Source organism: Sycon ciliatum, chromosome 3, assembly GCF_964019385.1.
Source record: "Sycon ciliatum chromosome 3, ocSycCili1.1, whole genome shotgun sequence".
Classification (NCBI taxonomy): domain Eukaryota; kingdom Metazoa; phylum Porifera; class Calcarea; order Leucosolenida; family Sycettidae; genus Sycon; species Sycon ciliatum.
Genome location: NC_088645.1, coordinates 6,524,246 through 6,545,460, shown reverse-complemented (window position 1 = coordinate 6,545,460; position 21,215 = coordinate 6,524,246). Strand labels below are relative to the sequence as shown.

Genomic DNA, 21,215 nt, shown 5'->3' with positions numbered 1-21,215 from the left:
ACATCCTCTTTCCCTGCGCTGCACTGCTTCATGCTTGCGTCGTTGTGTACGAATGCTGGGAGTTTTGCGGTGTGTACTACAAATGTCATGAAGTGAGCAGTCATATCGATGCATCGAAGCTTCTCTCTGGAAGGTTGATGGCACTGTACTTCTTGCTGGGACGAAAAGCTGTGTTGTAGAGCTGTTCTATTCAGGAGAGCGTATCAAATGTGACTCGAAGCTAGCCTGTGGGCATGTCGAGCGCCAAGAAATTCGTGGACCCGGAATGGGATCTGATGATGGAGCAACGCGGGCTGTCGAGAAAGCAGGTTCGCCGGAAGACCGGTTTGAGCAATTTCTTCGGCCTGAACGCCCAGCAGACGGATGCAGTGCTGAGAACGAAGACGATACCGCCAGAAGAAACTGACGTGTCTCCTGTCCTAGTAAAATTGGGCGCGGGTGAAGTCCTGGAATTCAGTGCTCTGCCGAAAGCGGAGGCCGACATAGATTTGGAAAATGGCCAGCGGCCTCGCTCGAGCACGTTTACCAGTGGAACGTGGAGTCGTATGCTCAAGATGAACAGTAATACTAGCGGCAGTAAAATGGACGTAACTCATAAACCTGGTTCTTCTCCAACCAGTCCCAAGCGAGGATCTGGAGTAGCGTCCTTGCTCAAGTACAGTTTTCGCAAGGACCGTGACCCGCGCTGTCAGCAGACGCTGCAGCAGCAACAGCCGGAGCTGGAGTCGGGCGTCCATTCCTGGTTCTCGGACATGCCGCCCGGTCACGCGGCTGCAGAGGCCGAGCGAGGACGACGGCAGACCGTTTCCGAGGGTGGTCTATCGGCGCGTGATCCAGCCACGCGGATGACACTGGCACCCACCTTCACTCCGCCGCCAACAAGACGGGCGCGTGGCGGAGAAGAAGAGATCAAGCTGACGCCAGGCAGTATTTCCATACCCTCGGCGTTGTCATGCCAACGTTCATCCAGCGTTCACGTAATGTCATCGTCTTGCGGCAACACCAAGACCCAGGGAGCAGAATCGCGGACATTGAGCAAGAGTGTCGCAGCTCTGGCGCGAAAAGCAACACCACCGTATCCGAAGCATGGAGCACCGCATTCGCAATGCCAACAGCAGGCATCGCTCTCAGCGCAGTGTTCAAGCAGCAGTACGGCGTCAAGCGTCTCGTCATCGGCACTTTTCGCTAGACGAGCAAGCCCCGGGCAAGCAGCAGCGCCGGTCTCGTCATCGACCGCATGCTCCTCACCTCCACCACTCCCGGCAACTACAGCAGCCGTGTCCTTGTCGTTCCAGAGCAAGCCAGAGACCAGTGGTGGCGGCGGCGGTGCAAGCAGCAGCAGCAGCAGCCTGTCGCAGTCGTGCTGTCGCCTCAGGCAAAATCTTGTAAGTGTGTGTGTGTGTGTGCGTACATAGTTGGACTCGAGTGGAGAGCCAAGGATTTCTAGGAAGAACAAAGGACCACTGAACTACAAGTTACGCTATAATGTCCACTAACATCATCAGTTACTTGACAATCAACTTGCTACTTGTCAAGTAACTGGTGGTGAATAGTGGGCATTATAGCGTAACTTGTAGTTCAGTGGTCCTTTGTTCTTCCTAATACCAAGAGTACATAACCACATAACCGTGGTTATGTACTCTTGGTAATACCCTATGTGTGTGTGTGTGTAGGGGGGGGGGGGGGGTGTCATGTGCTATACAGTCATGTACAGGGGTGTCACACACAGCTCAACTAGTACCACCATGGTCGTGCCACTTTTCATCCAGGATGGTCCACCCACGGCCACGGTGCCTGTAGAGTGCTAAAACGTACCCGGTGCAGCGTGGCTGAGGTGGGGGGGGGGGGGGGTGTAGGTATGCTGTGTAGTAGGATGCAGTGCAGTGTTCCCTGTTGCCTCCAGAAGTTGATACACGTGCTGTACTGCTCTGATAATCGAATGGTCCGCATTCGTTGAGTGTGTCTCATGCTGTAGCAATAATCAGTCAGAAAGTGCGATAACAGGGCACAAAACTGACAGGCTGCTGAGACATTGAACGGTAGTTGGTTCCGATAACTCGTTCCCGTGTGTTTTCTTCTACTTTACATTTATTACTGGCTCAGGATCCGAGTTAAATGTCTCATTATTGTCTATTTGTTGTCGAATCTCTTGCACCGCACTGCAGGCTGATATTCGTCAGCAGGACTTTGCCATTCTCACCACACTGCTGAAACTACGCGGTGAGATTCGCGACCTGAACTCAGTCAGTGCCTCGTTCGAGAACGACGCATGCCTTGAGTCGTCCTCGCTCTTCACGATATCGTCCGAGGGCATGGTGACGCGGCAAGCGAGCAACATGACCGTGACGGGGACCATCAGCGATGCGTTCCTGCCAGTCAGCAGCAATACCAGCATACACGGTGGGCACGACAAGCTTGTCATGCCGGGATTGGCCACGCTGTCTTTAACCGCCGTCACGTCGTCCACTGCCCAGCCGAGTTGTAACGGTAGCTACACCGTCGCTTCTGCTGCCGATCGCCAAGACATAGCACAGCATAGCGATGATGACGATGATGATGATGGTTACAAATGCGATCCTGCTGACGATAATTTCTTTCAGGAATGCGGCGACAACGATTTTGGCGGCGGCTTTGGAATCAGGCCGCCACCTCACCTGCTCGAGTTTCTCTTGCACTCGGAGCCGCTGAGCTGGACGTCAACAACGAGTGCAGCAGCCGTACCCTCCTCATGCAGTGGTGGCTCGCAGCGATCCTCGTGCAGCTCCCTGACGAGCCCATCGTCCGAGTCCGAGCAGGATGACTCGCTGTTCGCTCCGTTTGACGACGGCTTGAGCACACCCGAGCGTCGTGTTGAGCAGCAACTGCCCAACTTCCGAGTACAGCTGCTCGGCTCGGATTCGGAACACACGCTTGTCAACGAGGTGGGAGCAATAAGCATGCAGGAGCCTATCCCGGAGGAGCCTAACCTTGACGGTGACATGGACTCGGATACGGCACGAGCCAGTTCGCTCCGAGCTCTTGATGAGGACAAGCTAGAAGGTCTTGACACCATGCCGGACACACACACGCTGCTGGCCCGATCCAGAGCATCGCTGGTCGATCGCTGTCATTCGGCCACTTCGGCACGAGGCTCGCTGGACATGGGCGAACCGCGCAGCGCTCCGGCGCGTTTCTTCTCTATGTCTGCGGCCCCACTGCCTGTTAACCAATCCTTCTCTGCCTACATCGATATTAACCAGGAGGGCCGCATCAGGACCGGCACAAGCACTACCAGCATATCACCGTCGTCGTCAAACTGCGGTAGACATTCTGGAGATCGTCAGGTTCCGTGGGAGGATTCCGACGATGCCGAGGCGAGCGGTGTCAATCGTGCGCTGACGCGAGACCGGGCCAAGACAATAGCGCGACGCCGAGCCCAGCAGATGCGAGTTTCCGGTCAGACCATGAACTGTGCCAGCGAAATGGACATTACCGCGGAAATCACCGGGTCCTTAGACCAGTGTTGTGATGATGCGGCTGGTGGCGGCGACGGAGAACAAGGGAAGGAGAACCTTGATGTCACTGGCAGCACTGGTGTGGGAAAGTCTGGCGGAGGCAATGGCAGCAGCAGCGGTATTGGGGATATGATTCAGCGTCTCTCTCGCCGCGGCAGCCAGATGCGATCAGCCGGCGACATGATGCGCCGCTCGACTAGCACACGACTGCCGTCTCTATCGGGCGGTGGTAATCCAGACAGCGGACGGCGCAAGAGTGGCGTCAGCACCACCGCCACCCCCAGGCACACGGACGGCGCAGCCGCCACTGCGGACTGTCACAAGAGCAGCACCTTCTCATACTCGCTGCGCGAGAAACGTGCTCACTCGCCGCACTCTGCTCGCGCCAGCCCCAACTGCGACGAATCGCTCGAGCACCAGCAGCATCGGCCCCGCGAGCGGCGCCTGTCCGATCAGCAGTCCCTGGCACAGCTCGACCTGGTGAAGCCCAGCACGAGGATGCCCTCTCGCCAGCTGTCCTGTGAAGCTGCTCCCAGCCGAGAGTCCAGTCACACTCGGTCGCCCTCTTTGAGAATACGGAGTGACATGCCGCGTATCCTCAACTATGGCTCGTTCCGCAGCAAGCTGAAAAGGAAGCAGCCGCCGTCCACTTGAGAACATGAGTATTGTAAGTCATAATTATCGTCCGCTTGCCAGAAATGGCTGCTGCTGCTGCTCCTGGAGCCTGGCGTCTGTTTGATCTCAACAAAGGCGGCTTTGTTTTGCTGAAGTGTTCCTAACCGTTGCAGCGCCGGTTGGGTCCATGTCTCCCCTGCCCCGCACCGGCCATTGAGCAATGGCGTGTTTGCTGTGCTGGCTACAGCAGCAACCCTTTCTTCACCTATGATAATGCCCGTGAGTGTGTGCGACAGATGGCATAGTGAGTGACTGCCATGAACCATACTGTGAAGCAGAAAAGGCCACGAGTATGTTTTGATCCCGAATATTCTGTATGGCAATGGGTCTGAAGTGCTAATGTAACCACATCAGTCCGCTAACTTCCTTCATCTGTCAGCTCAGAGAGTACACAGTTTCGGTAGAATGTTCTATATCTATATTTCAACTTGATTGGTCTGAACGGTGTTCCGCTTTCGACCGGAGCACACCTGGAGTGTATCCACCCGGTGTATGTGTGTGTGTGTGTGTGTGTGTGTGTGTGTGTGTGTGTGTGTGTGTGTGTGTGTGTACGCCGCCTTCCATATCATCCACGCAGTGGCATTGTTGATTCCGTGTGAGCTTGGCAGAGGCAGGCATACAGCATACGGTGTGTGTGCCGTACATGCCTCTCTGGCACTACTGACTTCATCTTGCATAGTTATACACCACCGTAATCATATTATTTTCTCCAACGCTACAGAGAAGGTACTCGGACTGACTACAGACCACCTCCACACCCCTATTCTTATGTCTGCCACTACTTACCCACTTTTTCTACCGCTTTTCTCTATTTTCTTCTAGTTTTTAGAAAGAGAGAGTTCTGTTTCATCTGCCTTTCCCCGAAGCAGACTATACCTGCTTCTGTCTGAAACCGCACGCCTGTGCTCCTTTTTCTTGCTCCTTTTTTCCCGTACTGAGAGGCCCGCTTAGTTTTTGTGCAATAGTCTCCAGAACAGCGCTGGTTGGAATTCTTGCCGTGCTTCCAGAAACTCCTGCGCTCCAGCACGCACACGTGCATTTTTCACCCGTCTACATTTCTGCCACGTTGATGCAATCGCGTGGCTAATTATCCGCAATGTTTCAGCCTAGCCCCTGCTAGGCACACTGTGGCTACAAGTTAGTTTTTTCTTAATTTTAATGATGTTTTTACCATTAATTTTTTTTCCGCTCTGCTGGCTCTGAGCATGTTGGTTATCAATGATAGAATTCACAACAGTACATGTAGTACGACAACACTATTGTAATTGTTTGTTTGTTTGTTTGTTTGTTTTTCATCAGGGGGCCCTATATGTATAGGGTTCCTGGGGTTTTATTTTTTTTATCACATCACATCCCATAAGTACTTTGGATCTGTATGCTCTGGCAGCTTATTCAAGTAACTAATGATTGAGCAGTCGTGCATGCGTGCAGAGTGCATTTCGTCTTCCCAATGTCCTGTGTACGGCGCCGTAGACTTTTGTGGGAGCATGCACCGTAGAGTGATAAAGGATGGGTTGTCTGCTCGCCACAAAGAGACTGGTACGGCAGTGCATGCATACTGGAAAGTACCGTTGATCCGCCATTCTCTCTACACATTATGTTTGGTGACACTCATATCATGAGAGCCGCAGGGAACCCTTGGCGGCCGGATAACGCCGGCAGAATTTGGTACACTTTGGTTGGCATAAAAATAAATTAAATAAATTTCACGGTTCGCGTGAGACTCGGCTGGAAGCCGAGTTTTCCGCATCCGCCGTGGGAACGCCACCACCCTCTAGGATCAAACCACCCTCTTTGGTTGGCATGTTTCATCCTTAATTTTATGAATGTTTGGTCTGTGGATAAAGAAATGGATCAGAATTCAAGTAAGTTCCCACCATAAGGTTTGTATGGTTCTGCCAATTTTATTTCACTGCTTTTTGAACAGACTCTGCCAGGCCTAAGGCCGCACTGTACATTGTATAGGGTTCACACGTACATGATTGCACTGGATGATGCAGTGTGTTCTACTCAGCCGCCGGAGACTGCTAAGTGTCGGTTGCGGTTTGCGGCTTCGCGGATCCAAGAGTTTGGTCAATGTATTTTCTGATTTAAATAAAACATAATAATTATTATACTTTCTGATTATAGTGACCAGAGTCTAGAGATAGTCCATGGACAGGAAGGGTCCCTACAACAACAGCATGTGCATCTACTGCTGCCGTATGTGCACACTGCTGCTCAGTGAAATCCGATCGTGCACTGCTTTGTACATACCGGTACTAGTCAAGTCAGTGCTCTGCACGTTATACTACTGTAAATACCAGGGAGTCGTAAAATACCGGTATTTTACGACTCCCTGGTAAATACTTTATAAGCTTTCATTGGGCGAGTTATTACACACATTTCGGTCAATTCTAGAACTAGTTATGGTGGATTACACAAATTCGTCAATCCTGAAGAGAGGGCGGGTGGAATTGCGTACGCCAGAATTGATGCACTCGACGTATAACACCATGCTAGGTCCACGTGCGCGCGAGGGTGCACGGGATCCCACGTGATCTCCTTTTTACGATATCTACGTACATGCAGTCGTTCGTTTACATGGCCGCAATCCGTTCATTCTGTTCATTCGAGAATTATCCCCAAAATCGAAAGCACCCCTCGAGCAGCACTGCACTGTACATGGCCCTGGGGTTTAGCACAGCACACTGCCAGGCCTACGTAACAACACATGTAGCCAGGAATAATAGGACACTCACAATTAACGCGTGCAGAGAAACACGGCAAACGGCAGGATGCGTTTACAACCGGGGAAAATAGAGAAGATAAATCGAAAGTTCGAAACAATCACGAGTGTGGTAGGTGGGTGGGTAAGGGGTGCACACTGCACAGCAAGGACACGACTGTCACGGTCACCAGGCAACTCATGCAGACAAACACAGTCAGCCAGGCAATAGCTGTGTGACATGACAAGACCAGCAGCAGTGGACTTGCATCAAAATGGGAAATGGGGGCAAAACTTGACGAAAAACACTGGGGTCGAAACGAGGAAAAAAACTAGACAGCAGGATGTAGATGAATAGAGTAAAGGCTATGTTGCACTGCAAAGGAAGGTGTGCCGAGTGGACGACGGACAGACTGGAGTGAACGAGAAAGAAGGCACGTAAGCGGCGGCTGGAGGGGGAGAGGCAAGAGCATGGTCGGGAAGTGGGACGTGGAGAAGTTAGACGGGGAAAAAGGTTCTATAGGATAAAATATGCTGAAAGCCCTGTTTATAATGCAGAAGATTACATTGCTATGCTGTCCCAGTAGCAACCGAAAGGTGCTCGCCGGGGGGAATTCCGGGATAAAATGTGAACATACAGAACGGTAAAGTGGTGGGAGGCAGAAAATACCGGCACAAGAGTTTCCACAAGACAATGAAACGGGTTTTTCAAATGACGTACGACGACAGAGCCCGAGCCGCTAGGAACGGCTTGACGAGACGGCGGTGATCGGAACGAGAGACGAGAAATGCGCGCGTGCGTGCGTGCAGCAACGAGGCAGCAGCAGCGGCGGCGGAAATAAAAGCGACTTAGCTGCTGCAGAGCAAGTGCGGACGGTCTATGCGATACAGTGGCAGATACGGACAGTTCGATAACAGTGGAAACGTGGTCAGGTGAGAATATATGAAACATGACCACCAGCTACAAGGTGCGAGTGTAGTAGAAGAGAGATACGGACACAGCGAGACGATACGACAACAGAGCACCGACGAGCAAGGCGGACAGAAACGGACAGTGCGGTCATAGTATTTCACGGCGCAACCCAATGCTGCTGCTGCTTTTTGCCATGCCACCACCGCTGCTGAGACAGAGGAAGTCCCGTTGAGCCGCCTGCACATTGTTATCATGCACAGATCCTGGAGATGGGCTCTCTCCCGCGCACATTGGCATGGCATGTTGCTAGGTCATCACCAGCAGTAGGCCTACAGAACGACGTGCTGATACGTAACATGACGGTGAAACGGACAGACTACGGACTACGATGCTGGTTGGTGTGCCGGGGTCTGCAGAGGAACTACCACGCAAACTACTTTCCGTGATGCCATGAACACCAGTCACACCATGCAGCCAGCACAGCATGGCATGACATACACGGCAGGACGACAGCCATACAGACACAATCAGCCGTGGGCGACGATGAAGAAGTACGGATAGAGAGGACGAACGAACGAGAGCACATCAAGACAGCGTTGACGGGGCAGAGCAAACGTTGCCAACTGACAAGAGGTTCAGACTGTGGGTACACCAGCTACTGGCGGCCACTAGGAGAGTGTAACATGTACTAGTACATAGATTGCGTGCACAGACGAGTGCTGGACGAGTGCAGGAAAACGAAGAATATCCCGAGTAGCAGATTAGTACATTGCAGACCGACTGTGAAGATGCACACGGAACTGACCGGCTGGTCTCAGCTGGCAATGGAGATTCCGCACGACTGCAGGCGAAGCGCCTGCTCCGTGAAGTAGCTGGTCGTGTCGACGTCCTCAGTGGCAAAGCGAACTAGCCATGGGTGAGCCTATTGCGCGAGAACACAGAACAGAGAGAAACCGACACCATGAAGGTGAGGTGAAGGCAAGACGACAAGAAAACAAGACATTACAGTCAGACCTCGCATAACCGCACACATCTGTTCTCCACAAAAATATCCGGATAGGCGAGGGCAGAACATGACGAATAGCTGAAAACCCCAAAGACTGAAATGCACTTGATGCAAAACATGTGTAGCTGCACACTCGCATCAACATACATTGTACTTGGCAAATATAAAACAAATTACACGTTTCATGTCTGAAACAGTGTAGAAGAGGTACTCGACGAGGCAGTTAACTCATGCACCTGTGCACTCCAGTCACAATACAGTAGATGGTGGAGTTCATGTCCAGATCAGATCATATCATAATTATCATATATCAGATCATATCATATCAGATCATATCAGAGCTCTCTTTCATAGAGAAACATTCACAACAAACACGTACCAGAAGGCCCTCTCTGTACTTGGGTCGATCTTCGTAGTTCTTGGTTAGGCTGTACAGGCAACAGTTGAACACGCACACACACACACACAGACATACACACACACACACAACTTTTGACCTTTGGACGCCCATCACCGGAGGCGATGATAGCGATGCTACAGCGGAAGCCATAGCAACTTGTGCTGGGATTGCACCATTCAACAGCTTGCAAGGCTGAAGAATTGACCACCACTGTTCAGCTTGGTCTACACCACACAGCTATTCGAAGTGGCTTTTTCTGGCCAGTGAATCCCTACTTTTTGGGCTTTTTTTCATTTTTCCCCCACAAGTTACTTTGAAGTAAGTGTGTGCAGAAACCCCACATATGGAAGAGCTTTGAGTGGCAGACGTGCTGTGTGACGTGTATGGCGTGTCCCCTATAGGATATGTACACCGAGTCGGTTGGTATTATACTATCAAAATGTACATGTAAACTCCAGACCTCGAAAAAAGTCAACACTAGTTTAAAACGACTTCAAACGTGATCGTGAACGCACTATGCAAGTCTGCGACACTGTACATTCAAACAGGTCCTCTTTACGTTGCGTTGCGTACAGGCAACAGACAGCAGCAGCAGCAGCACAAACTGAATTGTACCACCACCACCGCCACAACCACATTTAGTAGGTAACCAGAACGATGCCAACTGGCGATGTTGTTGAGGCAATGAAGAGATCACCATTTCTCACCGCCAACCAACTGTTCAGCCCTACAAGAGAAAGCATGACGAAATCACCAATGATTGAGAAGTATTCTGCACCAACAAGTCGACCCCGGTTTCAAGTCGACCTCCAGACTTGGGGCCTCGATTTACCGGTTTAAGGGCAGTTATACCCCGGTTGTAAGTCGACTTCCCCTTTTTAGGTCATTAAAAGGTCGACTTATAACCGGTAAAACAGGGTAAATCATGCCCTGGAAAGAGTCCTCAGTGTCAGCTTACCAGACAGCAACAAAGTCCACCATCTCCTCACTCCACTTCTTGTCGTGATTGTCAAGTCGTGGAGCGGCACCGTTAACTACTTCGTCCAGCTGCTCAAACACACTGTCCCACGGCCGATAAGGGAAGCGGCCCAGTGCCATCTCCAGCTGCACACACGTATACACACACGTATACACACACGTATACACACACACACACGCACCAAGAGCAGCAAGCAGGAAAATGCAATTAATTACTACAATTTCGTGGCTGGTCACTAGTCACGGTGGCCTTTAGTTACAGGTTTTACTGTAGCACAGTTCTAGTCGCGTTCAGCAGGGGGTCGGTCACAGTGCATTTTGAATTTGAGACCGTCCGTGCCTGGCGAAGTGGCCGGTAGTACCACTGCTGGTCGCTAGTCTGCACGGTGGTCTTTAGTTACAGGTTTTACTGTAGCACACTTTGAAGGACCTCTGTACACCAGCCAGGCAGCCAGCTAGCAAAGAAGCACCGTTGCTTGCTTACCAGAGTGATGCCAAGACTCCAGACGTCGGAGCGGATGTCGTATCCACCCTTAGTGCCATCCCTAGCCTCCTGTGGGCATATCCGCTCCGGCTGTATACACACACAGATACGCACGCCCACCCACATCCATACATGCGCATACACGCACACACACGCACGCACGCACAGACACACCAGGTGACAACGGCACAGACAATAATCAAGAAAAATCTTAGAGGCCTCTGGAAGTTTCTAACAGAAAAATGAAACACACCAAAATAGTATTTGCAATACAGAATGGCGTACAAGGTGTCATAAAAAGAAAGAAATTACAGCACTGTTCTGTTCTTTTTTTCCCTGTGTGTCAGAATCATGTCAAATCCATTCGTTTCTCCAATTCCGCCACACATTCCTGTCCTGCACCCACCTACAGAGGAGGTGGTCCCCCCCCCCCCACACACGCACAGACAAGTGTGTTCAACTCACCGCCATGTACGGTCGGCAGCCGACATCCTTGGTGATGGCAATCGAGTCGACCAGATAGCCGCTGATTCCGAAATCACACAGCTTCACATGGCCTTCCCGATCCACCAAGATATTGCTGGGTTTCACATCCCGGTGGATAATCTTGATTTGTTCCTTGAGATAGTCCAGGGCAAGAACCACGCTGCGTCCAATCTTACCGAGGATATTCTCGGGAATGGACGACTGCAGGTCCTTGAAGATGTATGTGATCCACTTGTCCATCGACGTACCCATCAGTTCCATGCATATCCACACGTCTCCCTGGCAACGGCACACACAACAACAAAATTTCACGGTTCGCTTTAGACTTAGTTCGGCTGAGTTTAGCATCCCCGCAGAAACGCCACCACCCTGCAAAGATCAAAGGCGCAGATGCAGCTCCTAAAGCGGTTGGAGGTGAGTAGATCAGTCCACCAGCAAAGTGGTCAAAGACTGAAAATCCCATTCACTGCATCCATGTATGTACACACACACACACACAAGTAGGAGGTAACGAGCGGGTTCTCTGCCAGGGGGGCGCCCTGCCCCAAAAATGGGGTATTATTGAAAATATGTATTATGTGCATGTATTATGTGGGTTCGAATCCCACTTTTTTTAGGGGTGGGGTGTTAGGCCGCAACCACACTACGTAAAAATCACAGTACAAAATTTCATGCATATCTCAGTACAAGTCGGTACGCAACCACACTACACTTTTCGGTCTGCATAGTTGACGTTTTCACGCGAACAGCACGTGAAGTTGTCGTACCAAAGCGTGTGCCGTGCGCTGGAAAAGACCGGGAAATTCAAAAACAATGCTGATGCTGATGCTATGTACGACGACCAGGTACAAAAACAAAGTTGTACACAGGAGATGGAGCGCGAAAACGACGAAAACGACAAACGTGGCATTCTACAGGGGTGCGCCAGTTGCTGAAAACCTACAAAGCGCATTTTGCATTTCGCACGCGTCGGCATGACGATTTCTACTGTAATGCAGTTTGTACGTGATTTTGTACCTAGTGTGGTTGCAGCCTTATACCCTACCCTAAACAATAAGGTATTATCAAGAGTACATACCCCCCAAGAGTGTGCAACTCCAGCTATGTGGTCTGCGACGGCAGAACTTCACATCACGTGATGAACCCGTACACATTATTTGCGCCATTTAGTATGAAGTATGGAGACCGATCGCGGCGAAAAGTGCGCTTCGCAAATGCAGCGCTCTGCGATATATTTTACCAGTTTCGATCGTGTTTTCGTTCCGTCACGCTGCTGCTAATAGAGATATAGCCTTCTCCAGCTAATGTCGACATCCTCTAGTCGTGGTAGACACCTGGAGAGAGCTGAAGCAGCGATATCTCCTCAGGATCTGAATCGAAACTGCCAATTTTCATCGCTGAAGCCATCACAGCATTCGCTCTCCAAGTACTGTCGTGGACATGGAAATCCAGTCGATTGACCGGGGCCGGCGCCCTCACTCAGCGCAGACAGAACGTAACGTCGTTGCATGCAGTGCACGTTGATCCGATATGATGCGACCAGCGAGCGTGCTGCAGCGTGTGTGTACTGCTTACCCACGGCTGCATGGCCAGCGCCCTGGGGCCGCTAGACGTGCGACCGGATTTCCATGTCCACGACAGTAGCAGCGAGAGGGAGGGCAGCGATGGCATAAAATCACCAAGGCAGGCGGAGGTCATCCACTAGTAACTATTTCTTGTCTTCTCAATCACCAATCCTCGCTCCACGTGAGTAGATCAGCAAAAACTACATATTTCAAATCTATACAAAGAGAAAGACCAAGGAACTACAAGTTACGCTATACTGTCCACTAACACCACCAGTTACTAAACAATCAGCTCATGCGATAACATTGCACGACACTGACCGACGGTACTGACGTTCTACAACTAACTGGCTATCAGCTCTAGCACATCTTGGATGCGCACTCCAACAGCCTTCCAACTTGGAAGGTTCTAAGTTATAGAAATAACATAAGGAGGGGAAGGTGAGCGCAACCAAGATGAGCACGAGCTGAAAGTCTCAGCTGTGAAGGACGTTGGCGAATGTTCATGCATGTCGATGACGATACTGGCAAGACCATTGGACAATACGGTCAAACCACGATTCAGGAACGCAAAGCAACATTCCACACAACTTGTGTGGCTCAAAAGATGCGAAGATCAATAAAAGGGTTGAGCCACACAAGTTGTGTGGAATGTTGCTTTGCGTTCCTGAATCGTGGTTTGACCCTGTTGTCCAAAGGTCTTGCCAGTATCGTCATCGACATGCATGAACATCCGCCAACGTCCTTCACAGCTGAGACTTTCAGCTCGTGGTCATCTTGGTTGCGCTCACCTTCCCCTCCTTATGTTATTTCTATAACTTAGAACCTTCCAAGTTGGAAGGCTGTTGGAGTGCGCATCCAAGATGTGCTAGAGCTGTTAGCCAGTCAGTGTCGTGCAATGTTATCGCATGAGCTGATTGTTTAGTAACTGGTGGTGTTAGTGGACAGTATAGCGTAACTTGTAGTTCCTTGGTCTTTCTCTTTGTATAAATAAAACCTTGGCTCTCCATTTGAGTCTATTTCAAATCTGAAATTAATAATTGCAATAATTTGAATATTTGACGCAATTGTTTGCGTCTGGTATTTAGACGATACATCCGTTTTCCGCCCCTTCTGTTGCTGTTCATGCATGCAACTAGTGCCTGTGGTATCCTTCTGTCACTGTGCGTCCCAATGGCCGTCCCTGATACGTCTATACTTTATTTCAAATGTAGCGATCTCAATGGTCAGAATTACGCACAATTGGCACATAATTGGGTATTCCGTGTGTGCCCTCCACTTATAGCTGCATGCTGGATTACAATATGTTGACAAATGGACCCATTCATTACTATAGATTCAGAAAAACATAACTTGCACATACAAAATGCATCTAGATTTTATCCTATAGGTCCATCATTGACGAGGAGTACCCTACGCATACATTGGATGCGCGGTACATAAAGGGTTAAGACCAGTGTTGCTACACCCGAATCGGGTTGACTTGACTCCGATGGAGATTGCCGAGTATCTGTGTAGGATCTCATCAATGGTTTTGGTCAGCGGCGAGAAACGCCAACGTCTCCCGAAGATCGTCGTGGACGGTGTGGAGGATTATGGGACAGCATCAAGCCGGGATACTGGCAGACTGCTGCGATGCTGGGACGATGGACGCAGGTCCATGTTTAACCTGTCGAAGGCTGACGGCGCCCTCGATAACGTCGAAGAGACATTCCGAGACGCTGAAGAGATAGAAGGCATGGAAGTCGTCCAGTTGATTAAGGACTTGAATGGCAGGAAGATCTTTCGGCAAGACTTGAAGATAAATAAGTACACGACTAAAGCTGTTCAACTGTCAGTCCTCGCAACAAGGATCACACGCATTGTCGTACGTGTCGGCACAATTGACATCGACGTACAAGGCCATCATACGAAGATGCCTGAAGTAGTGTGTGACAGTATCGAAAGCCGGAAGAGGAAGGCGGCTGATAGCATCGTTCGTGATGATGTAGATCTGGCTGAATCACTCGTCACGATCCAGGCGTCTGAGACATCCCCTGTGATCGAAGTTTCGAGAAAGCGCTCGTGGGTCGTACCTTCTGTACATGTCTTTGATGACTAAACTCTCTCTCTCTCTCCTTGTCTCTCTCTCGACGGCGTGCGATGCCCTGTTGGCCGTCCACAGTTTCCTTAAAAGTACCACTGCTGACGAACCCCAGCTAAAAAACATAAAAAAATCAAAAAAAGACATTCAAGCTGTCCGTCTCGTCTACCTGAAGCTGAAGAAAACCCAGAGTTTGCTGCGCATGGAGGACGAGGCAGACTAGAACGCTGACCTCTCCTCCATCTCAGACTTTCTCAAGAACCCCGAGGTAACGGAGGACATCGAGCGCCTGATGTCTGAACCTCCGACACCAGACGCACACCGACACCTTGTCCACTACCTCGCGCTGGCATTGGCGTTGGCCAATGGGCAGAGGCCGAGTGCAGTCAACAACATGACCCATGATGAATACGAGAAAGGAGTGAAAAAAAATGGGTGACGACGGCAAACTGGTGGTGGGGGTGAGAAATCACAAGACCGGGGCTACCCACCTTGCGTTTGTGTGCGCAGACGGGATCCAGTTGCGTGCCATGATGCACTACAATCATCAGTATCGGAGACTGATGGCCGCCAGCAGCGACGCCTTTCTTCTCCTCCCGAGCGGTGGACAGATTGAGTCCAAGCACCATAGCAAAATGGTGACCTGGATCGGAAAGAAGTACGGACTCAAGATGTCCACTGCAACGGAGGGGAGGAAGCTCATAGAGTCAAAGGTCTTTTCACCATCTTTGGGCGGGTTTGGGAGAGCAAGATCAAGGCAGTGGCAGGTAGCGTGTATCACACTCCTGGCCAAGGGGGAGGTGTCTGATGATCCTTCGAAATTCCGACCGATTGCTCTAGCAAACACGTCCGGGAAGATCTTTTTCACCTTAGTTGCAAAGCGCCTCTTGAAACATATGCTAGGCAATAAGTTCTTCGATGGTGACAACCAGAAAGGATTTATGCCTGCAAAGGCTGGGTGCTTAGAGCATACATCACTTTGTTATTATTATTATTATTATTTTTTTACTAGAGCCACGTAAACCCGTCATGTGTGAGCCATGAATAAGGGGATTATGAGGCGATGCGTGATGCAAAGACGGCAAAACGCCAAATTTGCATTGCGTGGATAGATTTGAAGAATGCATTTGGTTCAGTGCGCCACAATCTGATACAGTATGCTCTAACCCACTACAGCTTTCCTTTGCAATTCAGGAAATTAATTTTTTCCTACTACGACAGTCTTTGCGCTTTCGTCGTACAACCACACACTCCCACCTTTAATTACAACATTGGTGTTTTCCAGGGGTGCCCCTTGTCCCCGGTCCTTTTCAATATTTGTTTCCAGCTTCTGCTGGACTCACTTGCAGCCCCTGAATTAAGTTGCCTCTCCTATGATTTTAAATCTGCCCCTTTGCAAGTGTCCCAAACAGCTTTTGCTGATGACTTAGGCCTCTATAGCAAATCTAGTGCAGGTTGTCAAAAACTCATTGCGGTCACGGAGGACTTTCTCTCGTGGACCCAATGTATGCAGGCGGCGCCGCACAAATGCAAAAGCAGTGCAGCAAAGCTTGTAGATGGCCGGTACAAACCTTACGATCCCTGCCTGACGATGTCAGGGAGGAAGATCGCTTTCATTGACACTGCAGAGTTCAAGTTCCTGGGGCGAAGGCTGCATGCTGATTGCTCTGAGCAGACCCAGCGGGAAGACATCCGTCAACTCACTGTATCTCTCATGCAAAAAGTAGATGGCTCTTCAAGACCACCACAAGCTATGGCTTTACCACCATCTTGTAGTGCCCAAGCTTTCTTGGTCTTTCCAGGTTCTTGAACTCAAACAAGGTTTTGTACGTGAACTGCACTTTATGTGTTTACCATTTCTGAAGAAATGGTCAGGCCTACCTCGATGCGCAAACTCTGCCATTCTTTTTATTGGCAGTCGCAAACGCTTTGGCTTACGCCTCCACTACCTTCCTACGGTGTGGAAAAAGTGCCAGTCCATCAAATGGCACATTCTTCGATCGAGTGGGGACGCGCGCATGAGGGCGCTGTACACTCTGCGTCGGAGTAAGGATCAAAGCTGACAAAGCGATATGCGGCGACAATAGAGCTGGAGTGTGCAGAGGCATCAGTAGGTTCAGGGACTCTCCGTCCACCGTCATCTTCAAGTCATCGTGCAGGGTTGGGTGCTCGTGCTCCGAAGCAGCATTCCAAACCCCCGAGGAAGGATCTCCTTCAAACATTTGAGGAGATCAACGCGCAGGAGCAGATTTTGAGGCTGAAGACTCTTCAGGTGCAAGGCAAGTGGTTGGAGTGGACATCGGTGATGTGGCAGGACCTCTCGTGGAAATCCCTTTTGTACGGTGGTACTGGTAAGGATTTGAAATTTCTTCTCGCATCAACCCTCGACGTGCTACCTTCTCCGACGAACCTACGCCGTTGGGAAAACACCGTAGTGGATCCGTACTGTAGTTTGTGCCGTGCCTGGGCCTGTACTACGCGCCACGTGCTTGGCGCTTGTCGCGTAGCGCTGGACCAGGGACGTTACACCTGGAGGCACGACAACATACTCGGGGTCATCGTCAGGAACATGCGTGAGGAGATTCGAATCCGCACTGCTGCAAACACCGTACAAACAGAAAATTCAAATGAGCTTGACTTCATCTCGTTTTGCAAGGCGGGAGAGAAGCCAGTTCGCGTTCAGCCCAGACGGAAGTTGGTTACGACTGATCTCCTGTCAGCGGCCTCAGACTGGAAACTTCTTGTCGACTCAGTGCAAAGATTTCTTTCCCTAGCTGTGTTGCACTTACCACCCTTAGACCAGATATAGTTCTGTACTCTACGAGTCGTAGGATTGTATTCTGGATGGAGTTGACAGTTTGTGCTGAGGACAGATTCAGTGTCAGTAACTCGCGGAAGGACAGGCGGTATGCGGATCTGGCAGATCAATGCCGAGCAAACGGGTGGCAGGTCGTTTCTTTTTCGGTTGAGGTAGGTGTGCGTGGTTTCATCCCGGACTCTCTTCGGAGGGCTCTGAAAGCGCTTGGGTTTTCTAATCGAAGAATAAAATTTATTTGTAATTTGTGCAGTAAGACGTCTCTGCGAAGCAGCTACATCATCTGGTTGCGACGTCAACAAAAACACTGGCCGGAAGATCCACTTTTCTGAGGTACTGTATGTGGGGCTCCGTTTATTGAGGTGCGTTGAAATTTATTCTCTTTATCTTATTATTTCTTTTCTATAATTTCCCCATATGAGTTCCTATCAGTTGCTGTGAACACCTTGAGTGGAGAGCGCTTGCTCGAGCGTTGAACCGGGTTCTTAATCCACCATACCCAGTTCGCAAGGCTGGGCGGGGTTGTGAGCAGGCTTTCATTTCATCTTTTCTTATTATTTCTGCTTTTCATCTCATTACAAAAATTCTGCGCATTTTTTCTCCATCTGCGCATAAAATCTAGACTGACAACCTGCTTGTTAAATCATGCACCTGCTTTCAGGCGTAAAAACCCTGTTGTAGAGGTCTCAGTCCTCATTTGTTAGACTTACCTGTCTTTATAAATGTAACTTACTCTCTCTCTCTCTCTCTCTCTCTCTCTCTCTCTCTCTCTCTCTCTCTCTCTCTCTCTCTCTCTCTCCGTGTCTGTCTGTCAGTCTCTCCCTGTCTCCCTGTGTGTGTGTGCGTGTGTGTGTGTCTCTTTGTCTTTGTGACAGACTTACCTCTGCAAACAGGCACCCATAGAACTGCACTATGTATGGACACTCAGTACTCTTCTTGACAACATCCAGATCCATGAGCAGACGACGCTGCTCACGCTCATCCACCGTATAGTGGATACGCTAGAAACACACCCACACATAGTCACGCACACCCACACATAGTCACACACGCATAGTCACACCCACCCACACATAGGAATACAGACAGACACACTCACACCCTGAGTGCGTTCGATTATCGCCGCGAATCGATTCATGAATCGATTCGCACTATTCACATCACACCACGTGAATAGGGTGAATGGATTCCGAATCGATTCCAGGGCTCATGACATGAAAATCGAACGACTTGAATGCATGCGAATGGATTATGAATCGATTCAAGTGCATAATCGAACGCAGCCACTCCACCAGGCAAACGAGACCTAGATCCCTTCTCCTTTCGTACATTTTACTTGGAGAACAACAGCCCTATCAATTTCAAAGCCTAACATGGCGTGTTCAGCCGGTAAGGATGAGACGCACGTTATACACAGAGTGAGAGAGGAGAGCTATAGCATACCTTGACAGCCATGCGTGTGTCGGATTGTTTGTGTCTCTTGCACGTCACCACTCCGTAGCTGCCTTCGCCAAGCAGGCCATCATCTGCTAGGTCGGCCGGAGTGCACTGGTCGAAATGCTGAACAGTAGACACAACAAAGTAAAGCAACATACACACACACACACGCCACCATTATCACCAGCAGTATCACCAGCAGCCCATCAGGATCACCACCGTCACCACCACCACCGCCAACACCACAACCAAGACCACCAGCACCACCAGCATCACCACCACCAGGACCTCCAACAGCATGACAACACCATCACCACAGGCAGCAGCACCAGCTGCATAACTGCCCCAAATGATAAGTGTTACCCCAAGACAAGGAGAAAGTATGTCACAAACAGAACTGCAGATACCTGGGCACACACACACACACACTTGTACTTGTTCACTGCCAAAACTGGTCAAGTGGGTCTCCCCAGGAGAGGGGAGAGAGACTCAAAAGGACTCTTGGAAAGATGACTCAATTGGCTATTGAACCGCCCAACGGCCGACACCCTCTGAAATCTCCAAACTCTGGCTGGACTTGCAAATGATCCCACTTATGGGCTCGCCACACCTCAGTGAATGGGTGAGGACAAGGTGCAGAAAAAGGATTGACGGCATCAGGGTATCCGTCCCCGGGATCCAACTGCAGTTACCCCTATCCCACAGCAAAGGTAATCCTTGCTACTAGTGTGGGACACACACACACACACACACACACACACAAACACACACACACACACAAACACACACACACAAGCACTCATACCAATACAGCCTGAATGTAGGTACACACACGTGTAGAGAGAGAGAGAGAGAGAGAGAGAGAGAGAGACAGAGAGAGAGAGAGAGAGAGAGAGAGAGAGAGAGAGAGAGAGAGAGAGAGAGAGAGAGAGAGAGAGAGAGAGAGAGAGAGAGAGTATGTGTATGCTTACCTTTCCACGAATGGTGAGGCGTCCCAATGGCAGATCAGAGATCATGGGTGGGTTTATCTGCTTTTCACGAATCGTAACTCCACTGCTGTGGTGAAGTACACAGGAATATACATCCACCCATATCCACACACCCACCGACATACCACACACACAGATCCACCCAGACACACACACACCCGCATCCACCCAGGAAGCAAGGTCTTTGGCACATTTTTCACCCTTCATACAAGCAGCAATGCACAACAAACTACCCCGACTGGTATAGTAAAACAGTCCTGTGAACTAGTGTGAGATTGCGTACTGGTACGAAGGAATAGCAGTGAGTCACTATCGCCTAAATGAAACGAAAAAGCTTGGCCGCCGCTCTTTCTCCGGGAGTTGGGTGTTCTGGTTCAGGTATTCTTGTTTCCATACATTTCAGATTCAGACTGTGTAGATGGCTGCAATGGAGTTTGCAAATCCTTACAAAAAAACATTTCCCGCAAATACATGTACTCGCATACGTGAGGTTCATGACATGAGGTGATGAATGACATGATCAACGTGCTAGCTCTCTCACCTTGAAGTGGGGAAATTGGTGGCTGCAGTGCTGGGGGATGCAACCGGCGTGCCGTCAGGAAAGTTCACGGGCGATTGCAGGGGATGAGCCATGGATATTCCGCCCGGGATCGCCTGCTGCTGCTGGCGCTGTGGCTGCTGTAATGCCAGGCCGCCCACATCTGGACCACCATTGGGTTTCCTTCTTGGCCGCCTGGGTGGTGCATTGGGGCCTCCGAAGATGATCGGTGGTGGACGTCTCGGTGGCCCTGCTGCACATGGTCAACAATAACCAAAAATACAAAATCCACAGCAAGTGTGATCAGCAACAGCAGCAACAGATTTACAATGATATTGCTCATTCCAAAATAATATTTGTTGAAGTTGCATTGAAAATGTCCAAAATTGGCATGGCCGAGATCTGACAGGACATTATTAGAGTTTTGCCTTTCCTTACCCGACATCGCGTTGGCTTCAGCTGACCTCCCGAAACTCGTTTCTCCCTCTCCACTACGACATGGGATCTACACCACCACCAAGAAGCTGCTCACGGACGGTTAGCTGAATATCTAGCACTGATAATTCATTGCAGCAAGAGGAAATGCCAGACCACGCGTACGCACACACACACTTCGCAAAACAAAAACAACACGCAAAACGAAAG

At 50.2% G+C, this 21,215-nt stretch overlaps 2 protein-coding genes and 1 long non-coding RNA gene across 4 annotated transcripts; 2 read left to right on the top strand and 1 right to left on the bottom strand.

Moving 5' to 3' along the window:
• The first annotated feature begins 37 nt into the window (after positions 1–37).
• On the top strand, positions 38–5,560 carry LOC135811285 (uncharacterized). The gene is made up of 2 exons (XM_065324501.1): positions 38–1,385; positions 2,166–5,560. Exons 1-2 carry the CDS (start codon positions 234–236, stop codon positions 4,146–4,148), a joined length of 3,135 nt encoding a protein of 1,044 aa, XP_065180573.1. The 5' UTR covers positions 38–233; the 3' UTR covers positions 4,149–5,560.
• A 1,325-nt stretch (positions 5,561–6,885) lies between these two features.
• On the bottom strand, positions 6,886–21,164 carry LOC135811282 (dual specificity mitogen-activated protein kinase kinase 6-like). 2 transcript variants are annotated; one of them, XM_065324500.1, is made up of 10 exons: positions 21,009–21,164; positions 20,574–20,823; positions 20,015–20,096; positions 19,050–19,166; positions 18,488–18,607; positions 11,123–11,422; positions 10,658–10,747; positions 10,154–10,299; positions 9,175–9,223; positions 6,886–8,711 (listed from the first exon to the last, which is right to left on the bottom strand). In XM_065324500.1, exons 1-10 carry the CDS (start codon positions 21,013–21,015, stop codon positions 8,604–8,606), a joined length of 1,269 nt encoding a protein of 422 aa, XP_065180572.1. In that variant the 5' UTR covers positions 21,016–21,164; the 3' UTR covers positions 6,886–8,603. The 2 variants fall into 2 exon arrangements, with proteins under 2 accessions (XP_065180572.1, XP_065180570.1); XM_065324498.1 differs by having other exon boundaries at positions 20,015–20,099; positions 21,009–21,163.
• On the top strand, positions 15,829–18,340 carry LOC135811284 (uncharacterized). Its single transcript, XR_010552581.1, has 2 exons — positions 15,829–17,761; positions 17,860–18,340. It is a non-coding gene; the product is annotated as an uncharacterized LOC135811284 (long non-coding RNA).
• Positions 21,165–21,215: the final 51 nt, after the last annotated feature.

Bases quoted from the DNA above. Each gene is read 5' to 3' on its own strand.
- LOC135811285 (XM_065324501.1), top strand. From the start codon at position 234: ATGTCGAGCGCCAAGAAATTCGTGGACCCGGAATGGGATCTGATGATG. The intron at 1,386-2,165 runs GTAAGTGTGTGT...ACCGCACTGCAG, and splicing joins GTCGCCTCAGGCAAAATCTT to GCTGATATTCGTCAGCAGGA.
- LOC135811282 (XM_065324498.1), bottom strand. The intron at 10,748-11,122 runs GTGAGTTGAACA...GTGTGTATACAG, and splicing joins GCTGCCGACCGTACATGGCG to CCGGAGCGGATATGCCCACA. The intron at 9,224-10,153 runs GTAAGCTGACAC...TTGCCTGTACAG, and splicing joins GTGGACTTTGTTGCTGTCTG to CCTAACCAAGAACTACGAAG.